The sequence below is a fragment of the Anastrepha ludens genome, chromosome 2 (genome assembly GCF_028408465.1).
Source record: "Anastrepha ludens isolate Willacy chromosome 2, idAnaLude1.1, whole genome shotgun sequence".
Lineage (NCBI taxonomy): Eukaryota > Metazoa > Arthropoda > Insecta > Diptera > Tephritidae > Anastrepha > Anastrepha ludens.
Window position 1 is genome coordinate 159738371 of NC_071498.1, and position 19162 is coordinate 159757532.

A 19162-nucleotide genomic window follows, 5' to 3' on the forward strand; every position below is an offset into this window, starting at 1 on the left:
TGCCTGTGCAACAACTCTTCGGTGCCATACAGCTGTGGCTATAAATTATTTATCGCACACACATGCACGCGCACATAGGGAGTTACTTGCACTGCTGTTGCCACAAATTTTTAAAACGTCATTTATTATAAAAATTTTATCGCTTCTGGTCGCACTTCGGCGAGGCGGCCCTCCTCCAACAGAATAAAGCGAATACTGCAAACTAAGCGCGTTTGCAATTTTTCGTGCGCTCAATTTTATTATTATCAATTTTGTTTTTTTTTTTTGTTTTGTGTTTTGGTTTACATTTTAAAATAAATTTTCCCATAATTGATTTAATGCATTCGATTATCTTTAATTTATTTAGTCGTTTTATTTTATTAAAATTTCGTAATTTTCTCATGTTTTTCTGTTATAATAATCGTTCGATTGTTTTGTTGTCGTTGCAGCATCCCGTATGCCATCGTCCCATACATCACCGCAAGTGTGTCGGCCGCACTTTCATCCGCCCCTCGGTTCGTGGCTTACCAGCGAGCATAAATCATTCGCGCCCGCCAGCCCATGGGGCAGTCCGTTTGCATGCCCTCAAGATCCGCAAGTGGACCATAAAGTCGGCCAAATTGGCCAAAGCCATCAGACGACGGCGGGCCAACATTCGTTTCCGTTCCCACCGACACCGCCAAAGGATTCCACACCCGACTCAGTACAAACCGGTCCCTCAGAGTATCAGGTAAGAATCTCGAGAAAGGTCAAATATTCGCAGAATTGTAGAAGATTGAGTTTATGTTTGTAAGAAAATTACCATCTATAATTTTAATGGCAAACTCAAATTGAATACAGCATGAAAATATGTAAATAATACAAAATTAATTTTAAAAAAGTTAACCAAAAAATTTAGCTGAAATACTGAATCCACACTAATTTTTAGTTCTAGATAATTTCACTAAAGTATGAAACTCGAAAAAAAACGTTTATGAATCATTCCTCTAGTAACCCCTTCTCCCTCTCCTCCCCAGGCCGTTGTGAACGCGTTCATGCATCAGGCGCAATCGACTGGCACTACCTCAATAGCGGACGCGAGTTGCGCGTTGGACATCAAGCCTGCCATACAGAACGGCGTTGGCGGCCTGACGCACAATGGCAGCCAACAGTCGTCGTCGGCACCAAAGCAGCGTGAAGGTACCAACAACAATAACAGTAATAATAATAATAACACAAATAATAACAACAACAACACAGCGAACAGCAGTAGTTCGCATAATAATAACAACAACAGCAATAACAACAATTCCGCCTCATCTGCAAATAGCGGTAGTCACAACGTGCATACGCACACCTCCAGCGCCAATACCGTCTCCGCCCTTAACGGTTCGAGCCTCTTCGATGGCACCGCACAAGCGCACTACGCCAACAGTCTGGGCAATAGCAGTAGTAGCAGTGGCGGTCTCGGTGTCGGTGTCGGTCTCGGCGGCAATGGCCTCACAGCCAATACATCGCTCGGCAGTGCGGGTGGTAGTGCGAGCGCAATGGGTGGCTATGATGGCAGTTATGCGTCGTATGCGGCGCATCACCACCTGGCCAACACTTCGGCGGCGGTAGCACATCATCAGGCAGCTGCTGCAGCGGCGGCGGGTATGTTTCAAAGTTCCTCAATGGCAGCGGCGGCTGCAGCGCGGCATAGCATGTCGGGCGGTCATCATTCGCACCATCACATGATGGGTGGTGCGTCGACGGGTGCGGGCCTTGGTGCGGCGTCGGGTCTGGGGCAAGGCCATGGTGGTATAGGTGGTGGTAGCGGCGGCGGCGGCGGCGGTGGCGCTGGCCTAGGTGGTCTGAGCGGTGGCAGTATGGGTGGCAATATGTCGGGTAATCATATCCATGGGCATGGTCATAGTCACAGTCACACGCACGGGCATGCGCACAGTCATAGTCAGGATGTGAAGCCGGCGCGAACGAAACCAAGGACCAGTGCTGGTAAGCAAGACAAAAACTGACCCATTTCATATGCAAATGTGATGGTGTGGGTGAATAATAGTTGTATATAGAGGGTAGAGTTGTGCCTGGAGTTATTTATTTGCGTCTCATTAATTGCATAATTTTTAATTGTAATTGGAAGTAGGCGAGTAAAAGTTAATGAAATTTCGGAAAAAATCGTATTATAAACTACTGATTATGATTGCTTGCAGTATTTAGGAAAATTTCGTTACCGAAAGTTGATTGCATTCAAGTTCATGCCGATGGTTTCAAATGGTCGATTCTATGTATTGACTACAATGCCAATATGACGGAATTTATAACGCGCGATTACGCTAATTAATATGATTATATTTATTGAGTTATAAGTACTGGTAATTAAACTAGGTATTTGAAATTTGTACGCATAAAAAGAGCTTTAATCTGTCCTTTTCAAAAGAATTAGCATACGAAAATTTGATTCTGAACTTCATGTAATCATTACTGATGCTTTCCATTTCAATTCAACCGGGCTATTCGGGACATGTTCTTCGATTTCGATGTAACTCAAATATGTTGCTCTCTGGTCAAAATAATGAGACACGTATTTTTTTGTTCGCCCGAAAAAAAATTTTTTCAAGAGTTATCGGCAATTTTGTTTTTCGCCTCAAACTCGATTTTTTTTAATTATATAAGAAAAATTTTTTTTTAAATGCCCATAACTTAGTCAAAAATGAACCGATTTTAATAATTTTGGGTTCAAAATGATCGTCATTACTTACACAAGTGATTTCATGTAGAAATAGTTGCAAAAAAGTAGTTGAAATTTTTTTATTTTGCCAAAAACAAAAAGTGCGAAACAGGGTGTTTACTCAAAAATTCATTACTCAAAAACAACTCATTTTAGCTACTAGGCATGCAGCTCAATTAAAGTTTGAGATGTTTTTTTGATTTGGAAAAAGTTATAAAAAAAAAAAAAATACACTTTTTGAAATATTGAATTTTGAAAAAATTTAAATTTTTTTTCTTTTTTGCTAAATAAAAAAATTTCAACTACTTCTTTGCAATTGTTTCTACATGAAGTCGCTTGTGTAAGTAATTACGATCATTTTGAACCCAGAATTATTGAAATCGGTTCATTTTTGACTAAGTTATGGGCATTTAAAAAAAAATTTTTCTTATATAATTAAAAAAAATCGAGTTTGAGGCGAAAAACAAAATTGCCGATAACTCTTGAAAAAAATTTTTTTCGGGCGAACAAAAAAATACGTGTCTCATTATTTCGACCAGAGAGCAACATATTTAAGTTACATCGAAATCGAAGAACATGACCCGAATAGCCCGGTTGAATTGAAATGGAAAGCATCTACTATTGATTACTTAGTGAATTACTTACTGATAAATGCAATTTTATAAGTGAGATTTCACATTCTACAACTTCTTAGATAATAATTACTTTCATGTACTTATAATGGAAATTTGATTACTTTTCTTTAATGGTGATTCATTTAATGATGGTAATGATTATTTGCGCTACGTGTAGCAATAAAAATTAATTTGAGATATTTCGTAATTACTACTCTTGATAACGGCTATATGCATGCAGTAAACGTTGGTAATCTGAAATAAAAAAATGTTGGTAATGATTATTTGTATTACATGAAACAATGAAAACTCGATTGAGACATTTTATAATCATTAATTTTGATAATTTTTGGTAATTTGAGATAAAAAAGTTACTTATTTACACAACGTTTTAGAATTAAAACTTGTTTGAGGCACTTTGTAATCATTACTTTTGATTACTGCTACATCCATGCAAGAAATTTCGATAGTTTAAAACCTAAAAACTTTCGGTAATGATTATTTTTACTACATACTACAACGGAAATTCATTAGAGACATTTTGTAATCATTACTTTTGATTACTGCTACGTACATGCAAGAAATTTTGGTAATTTAAAATTTCAAAACTTTCGGTAATAATTATTTTAGTACATGTAACAATGCAAATGCGTTTAAGACATTTTGTAATCATTACTTTTGATTACTGCTACATACATGCAAGAAATTTCGGTAATGTAAAACCTAGAAACTTTCGGTAAGGATTATTTTTAGTATATGTAACAATAAAAATGCGTTTAAGACATTTTGTAATCATTACTTTTGATTACTGCTACATACATGCAAGAAATTTCGGTAATTTAATACCTAAAAACTTTCGGTAATGATTATTTTTACTACATACTACAATGGAAATTCATTAGAGACATTTTGTAATCATTACTTTTGACTACTGCTAAATACATGCAAGAAATTTCGGTAATTTAAAATTTCAAAACTTTCGGTAATGTTTAAATTGTCTGGTAATGATTATTTGTAAGACGTGTAATAATCAAAATTCGATTGGGATGTTTTGTAATCATTACTTTTTATCAAAATGAAATTCAAAAGTAATCGAAAATTAACTAATTTCATTAAAGGCACAACTCTGCTCAGAGTTTTCATTACTAATACTATTGTCCTTTTTGTTATTGAGTAAACAATTTTTACTAACACAAGTATTCTTTTAGTTGAATTGTTTTTTTTTCAGTACAATTAAGTTTTGATTACTTACGATTACTTTTTGGTTAATTATTATCCATATATACATAAATATGTACAATTTTCCTTAAGACCCTCTTTAGAGTTGATTTTTTTGGAACTAGGGAACCAGAAATTGAAGAACAGAAAACGGGGAACGGAAGCTTAAAAGTTGAACCTCGTGAAAAATTACAACAAAAAAAACAACAAAAAAAAATTTTAGGAGTAATAATTTTTTTGTTTTAATTTACTTGAAAGGGAAAATTTGAAAATGAGGCCCATATATACCTGTAAGCCAAAAGCTTTAATAAAACTGCTTAAAAAAATAAGGCTCATGATTTTCAATCAAACCCTGTAGTCGAAAAAATTAAAAATAAAAAACATTAATAAATAAAAATATTTTTTTAGGAGAATATTTTTGAGGGAAAATGTTTATAAAAATGTTAGTTTACCTTTGAGAAGTTTCAGGTGAGCAAACAACTTCAATTGCATTGCATAAACCAAAAATTCATTCGCGAGGACTAATTAAAAATAATTAAATAAGACAGAAAAAATTCCACAATATTTTTCAATCAATTACGCATTTGCATTAAACAAAATTAAAAGCGCTTCACTATTTTCACTTACGTAATTGTATGAAAGCAGAAACAAAAACACATCCTCGCTTAAGTTCGTGACTTTTTGTGAGAATTTGCTGCACTTAACTTTTAACTAACTTCAAGTGATGTCTGCGTTAAACAAAAATAATATTTTATTTAGCTATGCTTGACGCTTAACTTACACCCCACTCGCCTCGCCTCGTCAGTTTCCGTTCCATTTTCCGCCCCAGCGATGCGTTCTCACACGTCGCAGCTTCAGCGCAAAGGAAATATAATATTTTTCCCCCACTTGAACATGCACAATAAATCGCAAGCATCCGTACACGCACCTCTTAACCCCGTTCCCAAATTACTTGCTGCCAGGCGTCCACCCTTCACTTATGCCGCGTTTCCGCATGCCAGCCAACAGAAAGCTGCAGCATTCAAGTGAGGAGTTTATGCAAATCTCGTCAGCGAACGAAAGTCATTACGTACAGCGCATTCCATTTTAGTGTGCGACGATTTTATGTGCGTGTGAAAATTTTGCAATGACAGCGCACACAATTTTATGCTCATTTTCTTTCGCCACTCACTCTGTTGCTTCGTTTTCAGCTTGAAGGCCTGATCATTTGCATGCGAGCGCGTTTCTTGGCGCTGTTGTCATCAGGCGCAAACAATTTTGAAAGCGGTTTCTTTGCACTCTTCGCCACTAATAACAATTGAGAATTTGTTTTTTTTTTATTGTTTTTTTTTTCTTTTCAATGTTTCCCCATTTCTTTTCGCTTTAGCTGCATTTCTACGTCAAATGCATTCAACGCATTGTTAATTACTACAAATGCCTACTACAGCGCACTCTGCTCTCATTCAATTGTGGAGAAATATGGATGGCCGTCAAGCTGGCACATCTGACAATGCGTTCATTGTGGCGCGTAGCAGTTCCGCTGCACCTGCTGCTGTTGCTGCTATTTTCTGCTACTCCTTCGCTTTGTTCGCTGTCACTGACTGACTTCACTACTGACTCCACCCCTGCTGACTTTATTCAGCTTCAAGTTCAGTTGCATTTTTTGTGTTGCCGAGTTTCGACTTCAGTAACTTCTAAGTAGAAGTTCCCTGCTTCTGTATGCCTGCCTTGGCGATTGATCACTTTCACGTTGCTCTTTTGCGATCATTCTTTTGTGCCGCTCTCCTTACCGCAGCCCTTCAGCACTAACGCACTCTAATATTTTGCCCTTAGCTGCCTCTATCCATGTGTGTTTTTGGGGGCGCATGCGTCTGGTTATTGATATTTAGTTGTGTTTTTGCGTATGAAAGACCTTTTTTTATTTTATGCTGCATCCTCTTTTTTAATAATTGTTGAGATAAATTAAAGTTTTTTACCCTGCCTTCCACACCAAGGGCACTTCATTTCCTCTCGTTGATTATACAAATATTTTAGCTTATAAGTATCCACAAAAATTTTCGTTTTGATAAAATTCCAAATATTTCATTTTCTAAAAGATAAGAAGAAGTTCGCTTGCTTTGTAACAAAGACGTACATTTAAGTTGGTTGATTTTTTATGAGATGCGGTGAGTGTTTTGTATCTCCAATTTGTGCTGGAATGAATGTTCTAAAGCTTGCAATTTAACTTTAAAATATACAAAAAAAACAAAGTAGTAAAAGTAGATATCCATTCACAGATAAATCCAAATCTGTATGCTCGAAACGCTAAGCGAATTTTTGCTGCTGATATTACTCAATTCGGCCAGACTGCTAAAGTGAGATTTTCTTGGGAACAGCAGAAGAGATGTACGACCAGTTTTTGTCACCTGTAGCAAATTACAAATGCGACACGGATACAGCTATGAAATCTGCTGCTGGTATTTTTTAATTTCTATTTTAATTAAAATTTTTTTTTTTTTTGTGTGTTTTTGTTTATGTTTGGAGGAGGAGGAGCATCAAACGCCTATGACCATAACCGTGGTGTGGGATTTAAACCAAACTAAACCCCCTTCATGCCCTATACCATGTCCTCCCGGAACATCACCGTTAAGTGGTATGCCTGGAGGCCATTGTGAATCTATTGTTAGTCAATCGTCTGTTATTGTCATTCTGTTCAAGTCCTTTTTTTCGCAATACATTGCGTTAGTGAGCTCTTTCTATGAATCTACGGGCCCGTAGATCAGCAGTTGGTCTTGATACATCTGGTTCCTGTGCTACTGCAAGAGCTCACAAGGTCTCTGTGAAGTCAACAGCTATATTTAAAGTACATCTAGATTAGTGATTTCAAGAATAGGGTACTCTTGGGAATCGAGTACTAGGTACTTTGTTTTTATTTTGGCTGATTTGTAAAGGACTTCAATTACAAAAAAAAAAAAAATAGTCAATTAAGCATTCATGCGTATTAAAGTAAATAAACTCATATCCCTTTAATACTCATGTAGTACTCACTTTTTTTGAGTATTGTAAGCCAGCACATCGAGGCGCACACCACAAATAGCTTTTGCTCGGCCAAACATATAATAGAAGTGCAGGAGCTAATTATTTATTTACTTATATTTTAAACCAGCACTGGGTACAAATGTAATACTATGCGGAACTGCACGCTGCATGCTATAAATGCTTGCATTATAAATTTCAATTCAATATCTACTAGTGAGTACTTTTAAGTTAGAGGCATATTTTTATTCAACTTTTTTCAAAGTTGGTATATAGAGTTGGCGAGGACCTCATCATACTTCACTTTAAGCCTAAATATATACAAATTTAAAGGGCATATCCGCTAATCACTGAATATAGTTACAAGGTGGCACAAAATTAATCATCCAATTTTGTTTTTGATTAACTTTTTCATTAAAGAAAAAAAAAGTGATTTTGAGTGATGAAAATCTTTATTTAGGCCTTTACGCCTTCCACTGCTTGTCTGTTTGTTACTGCAGATGTTTAGTTCAAAAGTGTCAAATATAATTGATGGACGACACCATTTGCAACAAGTATAATTCTTCCGATAGGGTGATTATTTTTGTGCCACCTGTTTTGTTTGTTTCAGAAATATAGGCAGTTACTGCCTTTATCATGAATTAAAGCCTCTTTCTATTACCTTCCTTGTGAAATTTAGACATAAACTTCACTTAAGTTACGTGCGATCACAAATATGGCTACTCAAGCTTTCATAAATCTTTCGATAGAGTAATTAATTTTGCGCCAGCCTAGTTTGGTTGTACTCTCTTCAGCATTTCTCGAATCCACAAGTATTGCAAAACTACAAAATTTTCTTTCATATTTTTTTCACTCCTTGAACTATTTCGCCTTCCTAAAAGGTGTTTACGATCATTTCGTCTTTTTTCGAGCAGATAAGCAAAAATTTGGCCAACAGGCTGCTTAATCATCACATATTTGTGGTATATAGGTATGTGAAATGAATTAGTCATTTCATTAGGAAAATATATATTATTTTCCTTAACTTTTATAGGAGCATAGCATGCTGCGTTTTAACTGTGGGCGAGAATATTTTTTTCTAACATTTGATCTCTTAATTGCTCCCCAACTTCCATAATTTACTTGAATGCATAAGCGAGTAATAGTTGAAAATTTCTTACCAAAACCTTCCCATTAGTCTAACGATTCACTTTGGTAGGTAACAGTTTTCTTCCCTTATTGCCTTTCTGTGAAGACGTTTCTCAAAATAGATACCAAGCGTCCATATATGTGCTCTAACCAGGTGTGTGGAGTGTCATGTTGGACTATTGAATATTTGTTAAAAAATTTGAAGGACGCAGTAAATGCTCAGAACAGTATGACTTCACATTTCAAGCTGTACGAATTTCACATCAACGCAATCAATGGCTCGATGACTTACGAGACTACATAGTCCCATTTTCATAAATTTGTATATCTTTTTGATATGTTGGTTGCCCAAACCAACCCGAAATCTGTGCCTCTAACATTCGCAGTAGAGAGACAAGATACCTGTATACCTAAAACAGGTTGCTGTATTGTGCCATGCAACTGAGAAAGTCTCAATCACGAATTCCTCAAGTAGAAAATGCTTCAGAAAGGAGGAAAACAGAATGTGAAAGTAATTTACAGGAATGGAAGAGTATTGAATAGAATAATTATTTTTATTATTTTTTTTTTATGAAAGCTTACATACCAACAAAACTATTATATAAACTAAAACTAAAGCAATGCTAGCATCAGGGGCTTTTAGCTGCGTATAATTTGAAATTTTGGTTTCCCTGGTTTTTTTTGTGGTTTTCATTATTTAATGGAAAATTTTGATTTGGGTTAAAGGAAAGTGAAAGTAAAGAACGGTTTGACACTTGGAAGTTAATGATCTGATAAGAAATCTTTGAAATAAGCAGCTAGGCAAGAACAACCGTGGCCAGGGCGCAGGCAAATTTGATGGCTAGTCTCCAAATACAGATGGGCGAATATGCGCTTGGCATGAATAACTGACACAACTACGTGAAAAAGGAGAAAAAATAAAATATCTGCTTTCACACATATTTCAATTTGAATGAATGAAAAATGGCAAATCTTCTAACAGAAGTCGTTTTTGGTTGCTTGATTGAATGGAGAAATAAAACGACTAATTTTATTTGAATTAAAATAAAAAAAAAACTTTTTTTAACCATTAAATTTATTTCCTAAGCAATTATGTTTTGGAATATATTCATTTAGTGGCAAAAAGTGCAAATATCTACAGTCTTTACTTTCATTTGTCTAAACGCTGCTAAGAACTATTGTAATTTTTTTTTGTTTATAGTTCTGGTAAGGCTTTTGTAAGTGATATTTTTATTTTTTTATTTTTTGCAAATTGTTTTGTGTTGTTTGCTGTCTTGCTTAACCAACCGTTTTTCCAACACAATGAGGTGCACAAACCCCATTGAATGTGGCACAGAACGTAAATTGCACCTTGCACATGCACAGTTTTTTTAGAGGTTTTTGTTTTGACAGAAATAAAAAAAATAATAATAGGTCTATTTATAAGTTCGTGCGGTTTTACAACAGATGGCGTAACTTGATTATTATTCCATCGATCCACATTTCCAAACATTCATTGGAGAGCTACTGTCGTAAGGCACAAACGTCAGTATAAGTTTTTTATTTGAAGCGTAAACAACAATATTTTTACCACACTTGAAAATGTCGAATTTCGTGCCAAATAATGTGTTTTTGCGGGGAATTCTTCTTCATTATTTTAATATGAAGAAAAAAGCAGCCGAAAGTCATCGTATCTTGGTGGAAGTTTATGGTGAGCATGCTCTATCTGAGCGAACGTGCCAGAAGTGGTTTGCACGCTTTAAAAGTGGTGATTTTGGCTTGGAAGACGAAGAACGCGAGGGTGCGCCGCCAAAGTTCATGGATACCGAATTGGAGGAATTGCTCGATCAAGATCCGGCTCAAACGTAAGAAGAGGTTGCAAAAACTTTGGGAGTTGATCAATCAACCATTTCCAAACGTTTAAAAGCCATGGGAATGATCCGAAAGGTAGGCCATTGGGTGCCGTATGAATTGAAGCCAAGAGACGTTGAACGCCGTTTTATGGCATGCGAACAACTGCTTCAACGGCACAAAAGAAAGGGTTTTTTGCATCGAATTGTGACTGGCGATGAAAAGTGGGTCCATTACGACAATCCAAAACGTCGGGCAACGTATGGATACCCTGGCCATGCTTCAACATCGACGTCGGCGCAGAATATTCATGGCCTGAAGGTTATGCTGTGTATCTGGTGGGACCAGCTGGGTGTTGTGTATTATGAGCTACTGAAACCGAATGAAACGATTACGGGGGATGTCTACCGACGACAATTGATGCGTTTGAGCCGAGCACTGCGAGAAAAACGGCCGCAATACGCCGATAGACACGACAAAGTTATTTTGCAACATGACAATGCTCGGCCACATGTTGCACAAGTGGTCAAAACATACTTAGAAACGCTCAAATGGGATGTCCTACCCCACCCGCTGTATAGTCCAGACCTTGCGCCATCCGATTACTATCTCTTCCGATCAATGCAACATGGCCTGGCTGACCAGCACTTCCGTAATTACGATGAAGTCAAAAAATGGATCGATTCGTGGATTGCGGCAAAACCGACCGAATTTTTCACAAAGGGAATCCGTGAATTGCCAGAAAGATGGGAAAAAGTAGTAGTAAGCGATGGACAATATTTTGAATATTAAATTTGTAACCATTTTACGTCAATAAAGTTTCAAATTTCGAAAAAAAACCGCGCGAACTTATTCATAGTCCTATTAAAAAAATAAATAAAAATAAAAAAAATATATTAAAATAAAATTAAATTAAATTAAAATAATTCTAAAATTCATTTTTTGAATCTGCATATACTTACATATATTCTACTAATAGATATATAAAATATTGGTGTAAGAACTCATAGCCAAAAAATATTACACAAAAGTTAAAAATTATTGGTAAAAATTAAATATTAAACGGAACTTGAAATCAAAAATATCGTTATGCACTGAGCAAAAACAAAAAAAAGGGTCACTTGCCGATAGAGATTTTACATTTTTTATGGAATCAATCAATTTTCCATATTCCAAATTAAAATCTTAGAGTAGCAATACCCCATGTATATAATTTTCTATGGTTTTGCGCCGGGACACAAGACCATAACATTCTTCCTTTACTCTCCTCTATCAGAAGCAATATTCTTCAGCTCGTTCCATCTTTTTTTGGTTTTCTTTTTCTGCGTTTCTTAACTCCTCCTCCAGATCAGCGAGGAGGTTTCGTTGTGGATTGAAGCGCATGTGATGGCACTTGATTCTCTTCTAAGAATGCGCCCAAGCTACCTTAATTTCCTTTACAGAGCTTTCCGAGTTTAGTTGGTACTACTCCACAGGCAGCGATTTACAAAGACCTGTAGGCGTTGCGTGTCTGTAACTTCAAACTTCCAAGTTTCGCAGCCGCACAGTAGAATTGCCGTGTTATTCGAATTGAAAATGTTACCCCACTTCGCATATTGAGGGTATGATTGATTCTGCGTTTTTTTTAACTTCACTTAGCTAAAATGAAAACAAGCTGCGACTCTTTTGCATGTGTGAACAGGATGCTATTCTCCGCAAGTTCGTTTCTTAAGTCTTTTGATGAGCAAATAATTGTTTTCATTAAAAATCTATTAAATTTAAAATATAAATTGAATTATTAAGAAATAAAATGATCTATGTACATTAGTTGAATAAAAAATGAAATAAAAAGTTTTCTCTAAATCTGAAAGATAGAATGCGGTATATGAGTAACCCAGGGCGAATTTGTAAGAGAACAGATCCCGAACTGCTGTTACCAAAATCACTAAAGCCTTTCTAGCTAAGCATTTTTTCGGGAATATTAATCAATATACAGCTACGACCGGACATTCACATAAAACATGTTTAGCAGTCTCGTCGTTCTCCAAATATTTTCCGCATATTGCCTCAAGAGACAGATCCATTTCAGGGCTAATAGAGCCGGCTTTCGCGTACCAAAAAGGTTACTGAATTGTTGCTTGTATATCAGCACTCATTCCGTTCTGGGTGTAGGCAATCATTTAGTAGTTCACTGTAGCGATTTCCTGCTGAAGTAGTAACTAAAAGGTGAAGTGGTATCTGGAATCATCGCCTGCAAAGCCAGTTACAAACAAATGTTGAGAGCAGTTCGTGGCTTAAGCCTTTCGTTAGTTGCCGACTAATATTGGTATTCATTCAAATATACCAGTCTCAAGTCAATGTAATTCAAATTTTATATTAGAGTATATTTTAGTAATCCGGTACGATTCGGGTATTCATTAGCGCTTACACCCTTTCTGAGTGTTAAGAAGAGCTGCTACTCCTATCTGTGGTCTGTGTCTTGATGTTTTTTCCGCAAATGCCGAGACCTAAAGTTTTATGCCGCCTTAGAATGGCAGATACTTTTTTATGAACAACGGGGTTTCTAAACTGTGCATTTTCGAATGGTTGTCTCCTCGCAGCTACAGAAACCTGAAGTTCAAATGGAATTCTAGATTTTCGAGTGCAGTGTGGTTTCAATTGTTATATAGGAATCCAGCACAGAGAGTTCAGGAATCTGAAAACAACTTCTGAAAGTATTTCGCTTCAGCAAAAATGGGTCTTCTGAACGTCGTAAAGCACCAAGAATTTTCCTACGAACATTTCTAGAAGATATACCAATCTCGTTTTTTTCGCACTCATTCCATTAAGAAAAATTTATTTCGCTTCGTTTTCGCGTTTTTTAATCAAATAAAATGAAAAAATCTCTTCCCGCATATTTTTCTTTCCATAACCGGCTAAAAGTACGCTGACAAATAGAGATGGTTTTTTGCGAATAGAGACTCGAGGCTGCTTGCTGAATAGCAACTGGTCTAAAATGAGATTTCACAGCTTAGAGCCTCTATTTGTGACTAAAGACTCTTTACTGGATACCGGCATTACTTTCAACAAAAACAAAAAGCAATGAAAGTGAATTATAATATTAAAATCACTAGAGAAAAATTGAGAAATTTCAAATGGTCTTGCACCCCGTTTGACTCTCACAAATAGTTGATGTGAAACCACGAAATGCAAGTGGCGCATAGCGTACAAAATTTACTAAAATTAAATAAAATGAAAAGACAATAATGGAAATAGTGTTGCTCTGTGTTGTTCAGCTGAGAAATCGCATGTGCAGCGAAGGTGTAAACAAAGCGATGGGCTGTGCCATACACAAAATGCCTGACTGCGCAAAACGACAGACGTCAGCAGCACCGTCAAATTCATTGTCACCACCAGTGAGGTAGTGGCGAAAACCAAGTCAAACAGGAAATTTAGCTAGAAAATAAAACTAAAATGAAACATAAAACAATAAAACCTTCAACGGAATGAAGGTTGCAGGCAAAAGGCTGCCTTGGGGTTTCAACTTTTTATGCGAACTTTCAGTTATTGTCGCCTTTTTAGGGGTTTACTGAGTTTTTTATTTTTATTTTTTTACCTTTTTAGAAGTTTCTTTTACTTTTACTTTACACCTTTTATAACTGCTGCTTACTTTTTTTTAAGTTTTTGTTTTTATCAACTTCTTTTTTCTTAACTTTGTTCTGTTTTACTTGTTATTATTTCCAACTTTACGTTGACAGTTTTTCTGCGTCAGCGGTTTCATGCCACACATTGCTATAGAAAATTATATAACAAAAAAGAAACATAAAAAGCGAAAAATGTGAAATTAAGTTGAGAATAAAATGCGCCAGGATTCCTCCATTAAAATCGTCAAGACTTCATTGTGCGCTATTGTCTCGCGCGATTGTGTTGCAATGCTCCGCTCTTTACGGCTGTAGCTATTAAGCATTCGCTTCCTTCTGTTCTCAACTCCAAAAGCCTGCTCGTCTTGTCATTATTGGCTGATTTTATGGCTGCTTCTGCTATTATTGCAGCCGTTGATTGCGCCGCTTGTTTGCCAACTTGCCAGCCAGCCACCAAAGCCAGCCATCATCCAGCCAAGTAGCCGGCTACGTAACCACCCTCACCAGCGCCACTCAGCCACTCAGGCACTCAGCCAACCAGTTAACCATTCAACCATTTAAACGTTTTGTTATCGCTGCCTGGCGATAAGTTTGCGAAGGCGCAAGAACATGTGTTGTACGCTTGTGTGCAGTTGCAGTTTTTAAAAGATACATTTGTGCGATATAAGAAGTCTGCCTTTAGAAAAAAAAAATTTTTTTTTAGACTTTTTTTCACCTCATTTCTTACTTTTGTATTTGCAACATTTTTTCCTTTTATGGCCAAGTGACTTTCATATGCATTAATGGTTGCTTGTGCGGTTGGATTTAGCTGGCGCGCGGCGTCAAGAATTGATGCGCTTCGAACAGTAGCGCTGCTGTTGTGTGTATGTGGGTTTGTGTCTTTTATCTTTTGTCTTTTGTCACAGGTGAAAATAAAGTATGCTTTGAATGAAGTTAAGTAATTGATATGGTTTGCGGTTCATTGTTTTTTTATAACATTGATTTTTGCTACTTCTTTTACGTCTTTCGTTTGTTCACTGATTTGCCCATTTGTTTGTATGCGTGTTGATTTGCTTGAATGCTTGAATGCGTTTATTTGATTGTTTGTTCGAATGCTCATTTTGTTTGTTGAATTTGACAGGTTGAACGTGTGTTGGCATGCTTTCAATGCATTGTTCAGGGGTTTAGGCAAATTAAGGAAGATAATGTGGTGAGGCAGGCGCTTGGGCGGTTATTGGTTTTTCTCACACGACTTGTAGTTATTTTTTGATTGAGGCCTTAAGGCATCACTTTTCATGCTCTAGAGCCACGTTAGTGTTTTTCTATTAAGTTACTTTTGCTTTGAGTTAGGTATGCCTTTTTTGTTTGTGCATGCGCAGTGGCATTACTCCGATTTTTATTTAATTTCAATATTTTCATATTTTTGTATGTACCTTCATTGTATGCGTACTTTGGTTTCTGTTGGCTTTTACTTGTTTTCAGTTGATTTTCAGCGCTTGTTTCACACTTTTTTGTGTAATTTACACTTTTGTTTTCCTCTATTATAATACTCGTATACAATATGTATTTGCTCACATCATGTGTCTTTTGTCTTGTTCACCAGAAAAAAAAATATATAAAAAATTATAACAAAAAAAAAAAAAAAAAAATAACAAACTAAAATTAAAAGCACTGTGTTCTTGTGTCAAATGTTCTGAATTAAACTAATTATGCAACATTGTAAATAAAAATCATTTTAACATTTATTGTAGCTGCACTCATCCTACTAAAAATTGCTGCTGCTGCTGCTGTTGTTGTTGTTTTGTAAGCCCGAGTTTGATATCAGTATGCCTTACATACAGAAATATATAGCGAAAATATGTTAAACAAAATTTTTTTTCAAATTTTGTTTTCAATTTTTTTTTTTTTTGATTAACTCTCTTTTTTGGATATATTTTTTGTTTTATTTTTTTGTTAATTTTTTTTTGTTTTGATAATATTCAATATAAATCAATAAAGTTAAAGTAAAACTCAAATAAATATATAACGAAACACTATTAAAAAAAAAGTTGTTTATCTTTTTTTTTCTTGATAAATTCTATTTTTTGATTTAGTTTTTTGAAAATTTTTCGTTTTTTGTTTTACTTTTTTTTATAATTTTTTTTTGTTTTTAATAATGATCAATAAAATTAAAGTAAACCCAAAATACATGTTTAACGAAAAAATATTAAAACAATTTTTTATCAACATGTTTTCATTTATTTATCAAAAAAATTTTTTTATCAAAATTTATTTTATCAAAAATTTTTTTATCAAAAATTTTTTTTATCAAAAAATTTTTTATGAACTTTGTTTTGTTCTTCATAAACTTTTTTTTGGCAGTATTTTCTGTTTTATTTGAAAGAAAAAGAATTTAATATATGAAGAAAACATTTTATATTTATTTCTTAATAAATTTTTTTGTTCAATTTTTTTATCTTTGTTTTGTGTTTTTTGATAATATTCAATATCATCAATATCAATCAATAAAATTAAAGTAAAACCCAAATATATGTACAACGAAAAAAGGAGGTTGAATTAGTTTTAAAGGTTTTTTCGAAGATTTGGGGCTTTATTGTGAAAAAACGGTACAAAATATTTTATTTGAAGTATTGGCCAGCTACAACTTTCGCCCATCTTTCGGGCAATTTCCGGATGCCGTTTCTCCAAAATTCTGGCCGCTGCTTGGCTATCCATGACTCAACCCATATTTTGGTAGCCTCGTACGAGGAGAACCGCTGGTCCGCCAAATCGAGACTCACATGCCGGAACAAATGATAATCGGAGGGAGCTATGTCTGGACTATACGGCGGGTGGGGTAACACTTCCCAGCCAAGCGTTCCAAGGTATTTTTTGACAGGTTGAGCAACATGCGGCCGAGCGTTGTCATGTTGCAAAATAACCTTGTCGTGCCTTTTTACCGTTTCCGGCCGTTTTTCTTTCAATGCCCGGCTTAAACGCATCAATTGCAGTCGGTAACGATCCCCCGTGATTGTTTCGCCCGGTTGGAGCAGCTCAAAATATACGACGCCGACCTGATCCCACCAAATGCAGAGCATGATTTTCTTGCCGTGAATATTCTGCTTGGCCGTCGACGTTGATGCGTGGCCGGGCAAACCCCATGATTTTTTGAGTTTTGGGTTATCGTAGTGGATCCATTTTTCGTCGCCAGTCACCACCCGATGCAAAAAACCCTTCCGATTTTGTCGCTCGATCAGCAATTCGCACGTAAAAAATCGCCGTTCGACGTCGCGCAGCTTCAACTCGTACGGGACCCAATGTCCTTGCTTTTGGATCATTCCCATCGCTTTTAGACGCTTGCAAACGGTTGATTTATCAACGCCCAATGATTCAGCAAGCTCTTCTTGGGTTTGGCACGAGTCCTCGTTTACCAATTCCCCCAATTCCGCGTCCTCGAACTTTTTGGGCTAGCCAAGACGCTCCTTGCCTTCGGTGTGAAAATCACCACTTTTGAATCGTCGAAACCAGTACTCACATGTTGAAATCGACGGAGTATGGTCTGGGTAGGCCTCCTGCAGCAATTCACGGGCTTGGGCTGTATTTTTTTTCAAATTGAAGCAGAAAAGCAATGCTTCACGCAAATTGCGTTTCGACGGCACGAAAGTTGACATACTCGGAGCACGAAAACACTGCGTTGTTTATACTTCAGCGAAATGACAGATACTGATAAACAAAGCCTAGGGATGAGGCTTTGTCATGAATATATATACAGTATTGTCAACGCGATAAAGTGATAAAAAGCCCCAAGTGTGTGTCACCTTTAAAACTAATTCAACCTCCAATATAAAAAAAATTTTTTTTTGCAATTCAATTATAAAAATAGACAAAAAACTGCCAAACAAAAAGAAAAATTTATCAAGAAAAAAATATTAATAAAAAAAAGTAATAAAAAAATGTTTTTTTCTTGGTAAATGCTTTTTGTATGTTTTGTTTTATTTAAAAAAGAAAAGAATTTATGAAGAAACAAATTTTTAAATTAAAACTTTTTTGTTTAATTTTTTTGATAATTTTTTTGTTTGCTTTTTTGATAATATTCACCCTCAATCAATAAAATTTAAGTGAAACCCAAATATATGTAAAACGAAAAAATATATAAAAAACAATTTTTAAGCAATTTGATTATCAAAAAACAGACCAAAAAATATTGCCAAAAAAAAAAAAAAGGATTTATAAAGAAAAACAAATTGATAAAAAAAAAAAAAAATTAAAAAGTGCTTTTCTTGAGAAATGCTTTTTGGCAGTATTTTTGGTTTTATTACAAAAAACAAGAATTTATCAGGAAATACATTTTTTTTTAATAAATTTTTTTGTTTAATTTTTTTTTATTTTTTTTTTTTTGATAACATTCAATAACAATATAACATTTAAAAAATATTTTTAAAAATTCCCTTTATTTGTTTGATAAAAAATGGTTTTTTCTTCATATTTTTTTCACAATATTCTTTTGTTTTGATAAAAAATTGTTTTTTCTTATGTTTTTCTTTTTTTGATATTTTTGTTTTTTGATTTTTTTACTTCTCTACTTTTGTGGCACAATCCGGTTACAATTAATTAGTTTTTCGTGGTAAATCAATAAAATTTAAGTTTTCAAGTTTATTAAACCTTAAAGTAATACCCAAAATATATTCTACTGTTTGTTCTAAAACTGCCAAAAATACCAAATTGCTCCATTTCCAATTATTTTTGTCTTACTTTCCTCGAAAGGTACAAAAAACAGAAAAAACACAGAAAAAAAGCTACTTGGTGAATGCCAGTCTGGTACTTCAACCAGTTAATCTTCCTCGAATTTTAGTTTTGGCCAAATTTGCTTCATTTAAGTTTTTCAAATAATTTAAAGTCAACTCAGTTGTAAATTCAATTCAGCTACTAATTCAAGTTCGCTGCTTAAGTCTTTCATATAGGTCTTACGGTTTTCGGCCCTGCGTCACAACCATGAACTTTGTAGTTGGAAACAGCTTCTGGTATAGAAAAAAATAGCTCCTCTAAAGATGAAATATGAATTTCATATTATTCACATTTCAAACTGGCGGAGTCTGCTTGTCTGTACTTTTCTTCACTTCCCAGCCGTCAGACGTAGT

General features: G+C 35.3%; 1 protein-coding gene across 1 annotated transcript in view; it reads left to right on the forward strand.

The window, feature by feature from the left end:
* LOC128855689 (GATA-binding factor C) overlaps window positions 1–19162 on the forward strand; it is a 239954-nt gene that overhangs the window by 102835 nt on the left and 117957 nt on the right. The window contains exons 3-4 of the mRNA XM_054090818.1: window positions 429–709; window positions 996–1953. Of these exons, the coding sequence (XP_053946793.1) occupies window positions 429–709; window positions 996–1953 (1239 nt within the window). The remainder of the gene's footprint in view (window positions 1–428; window positions 710–995; window positions 1954–19162) is intronic.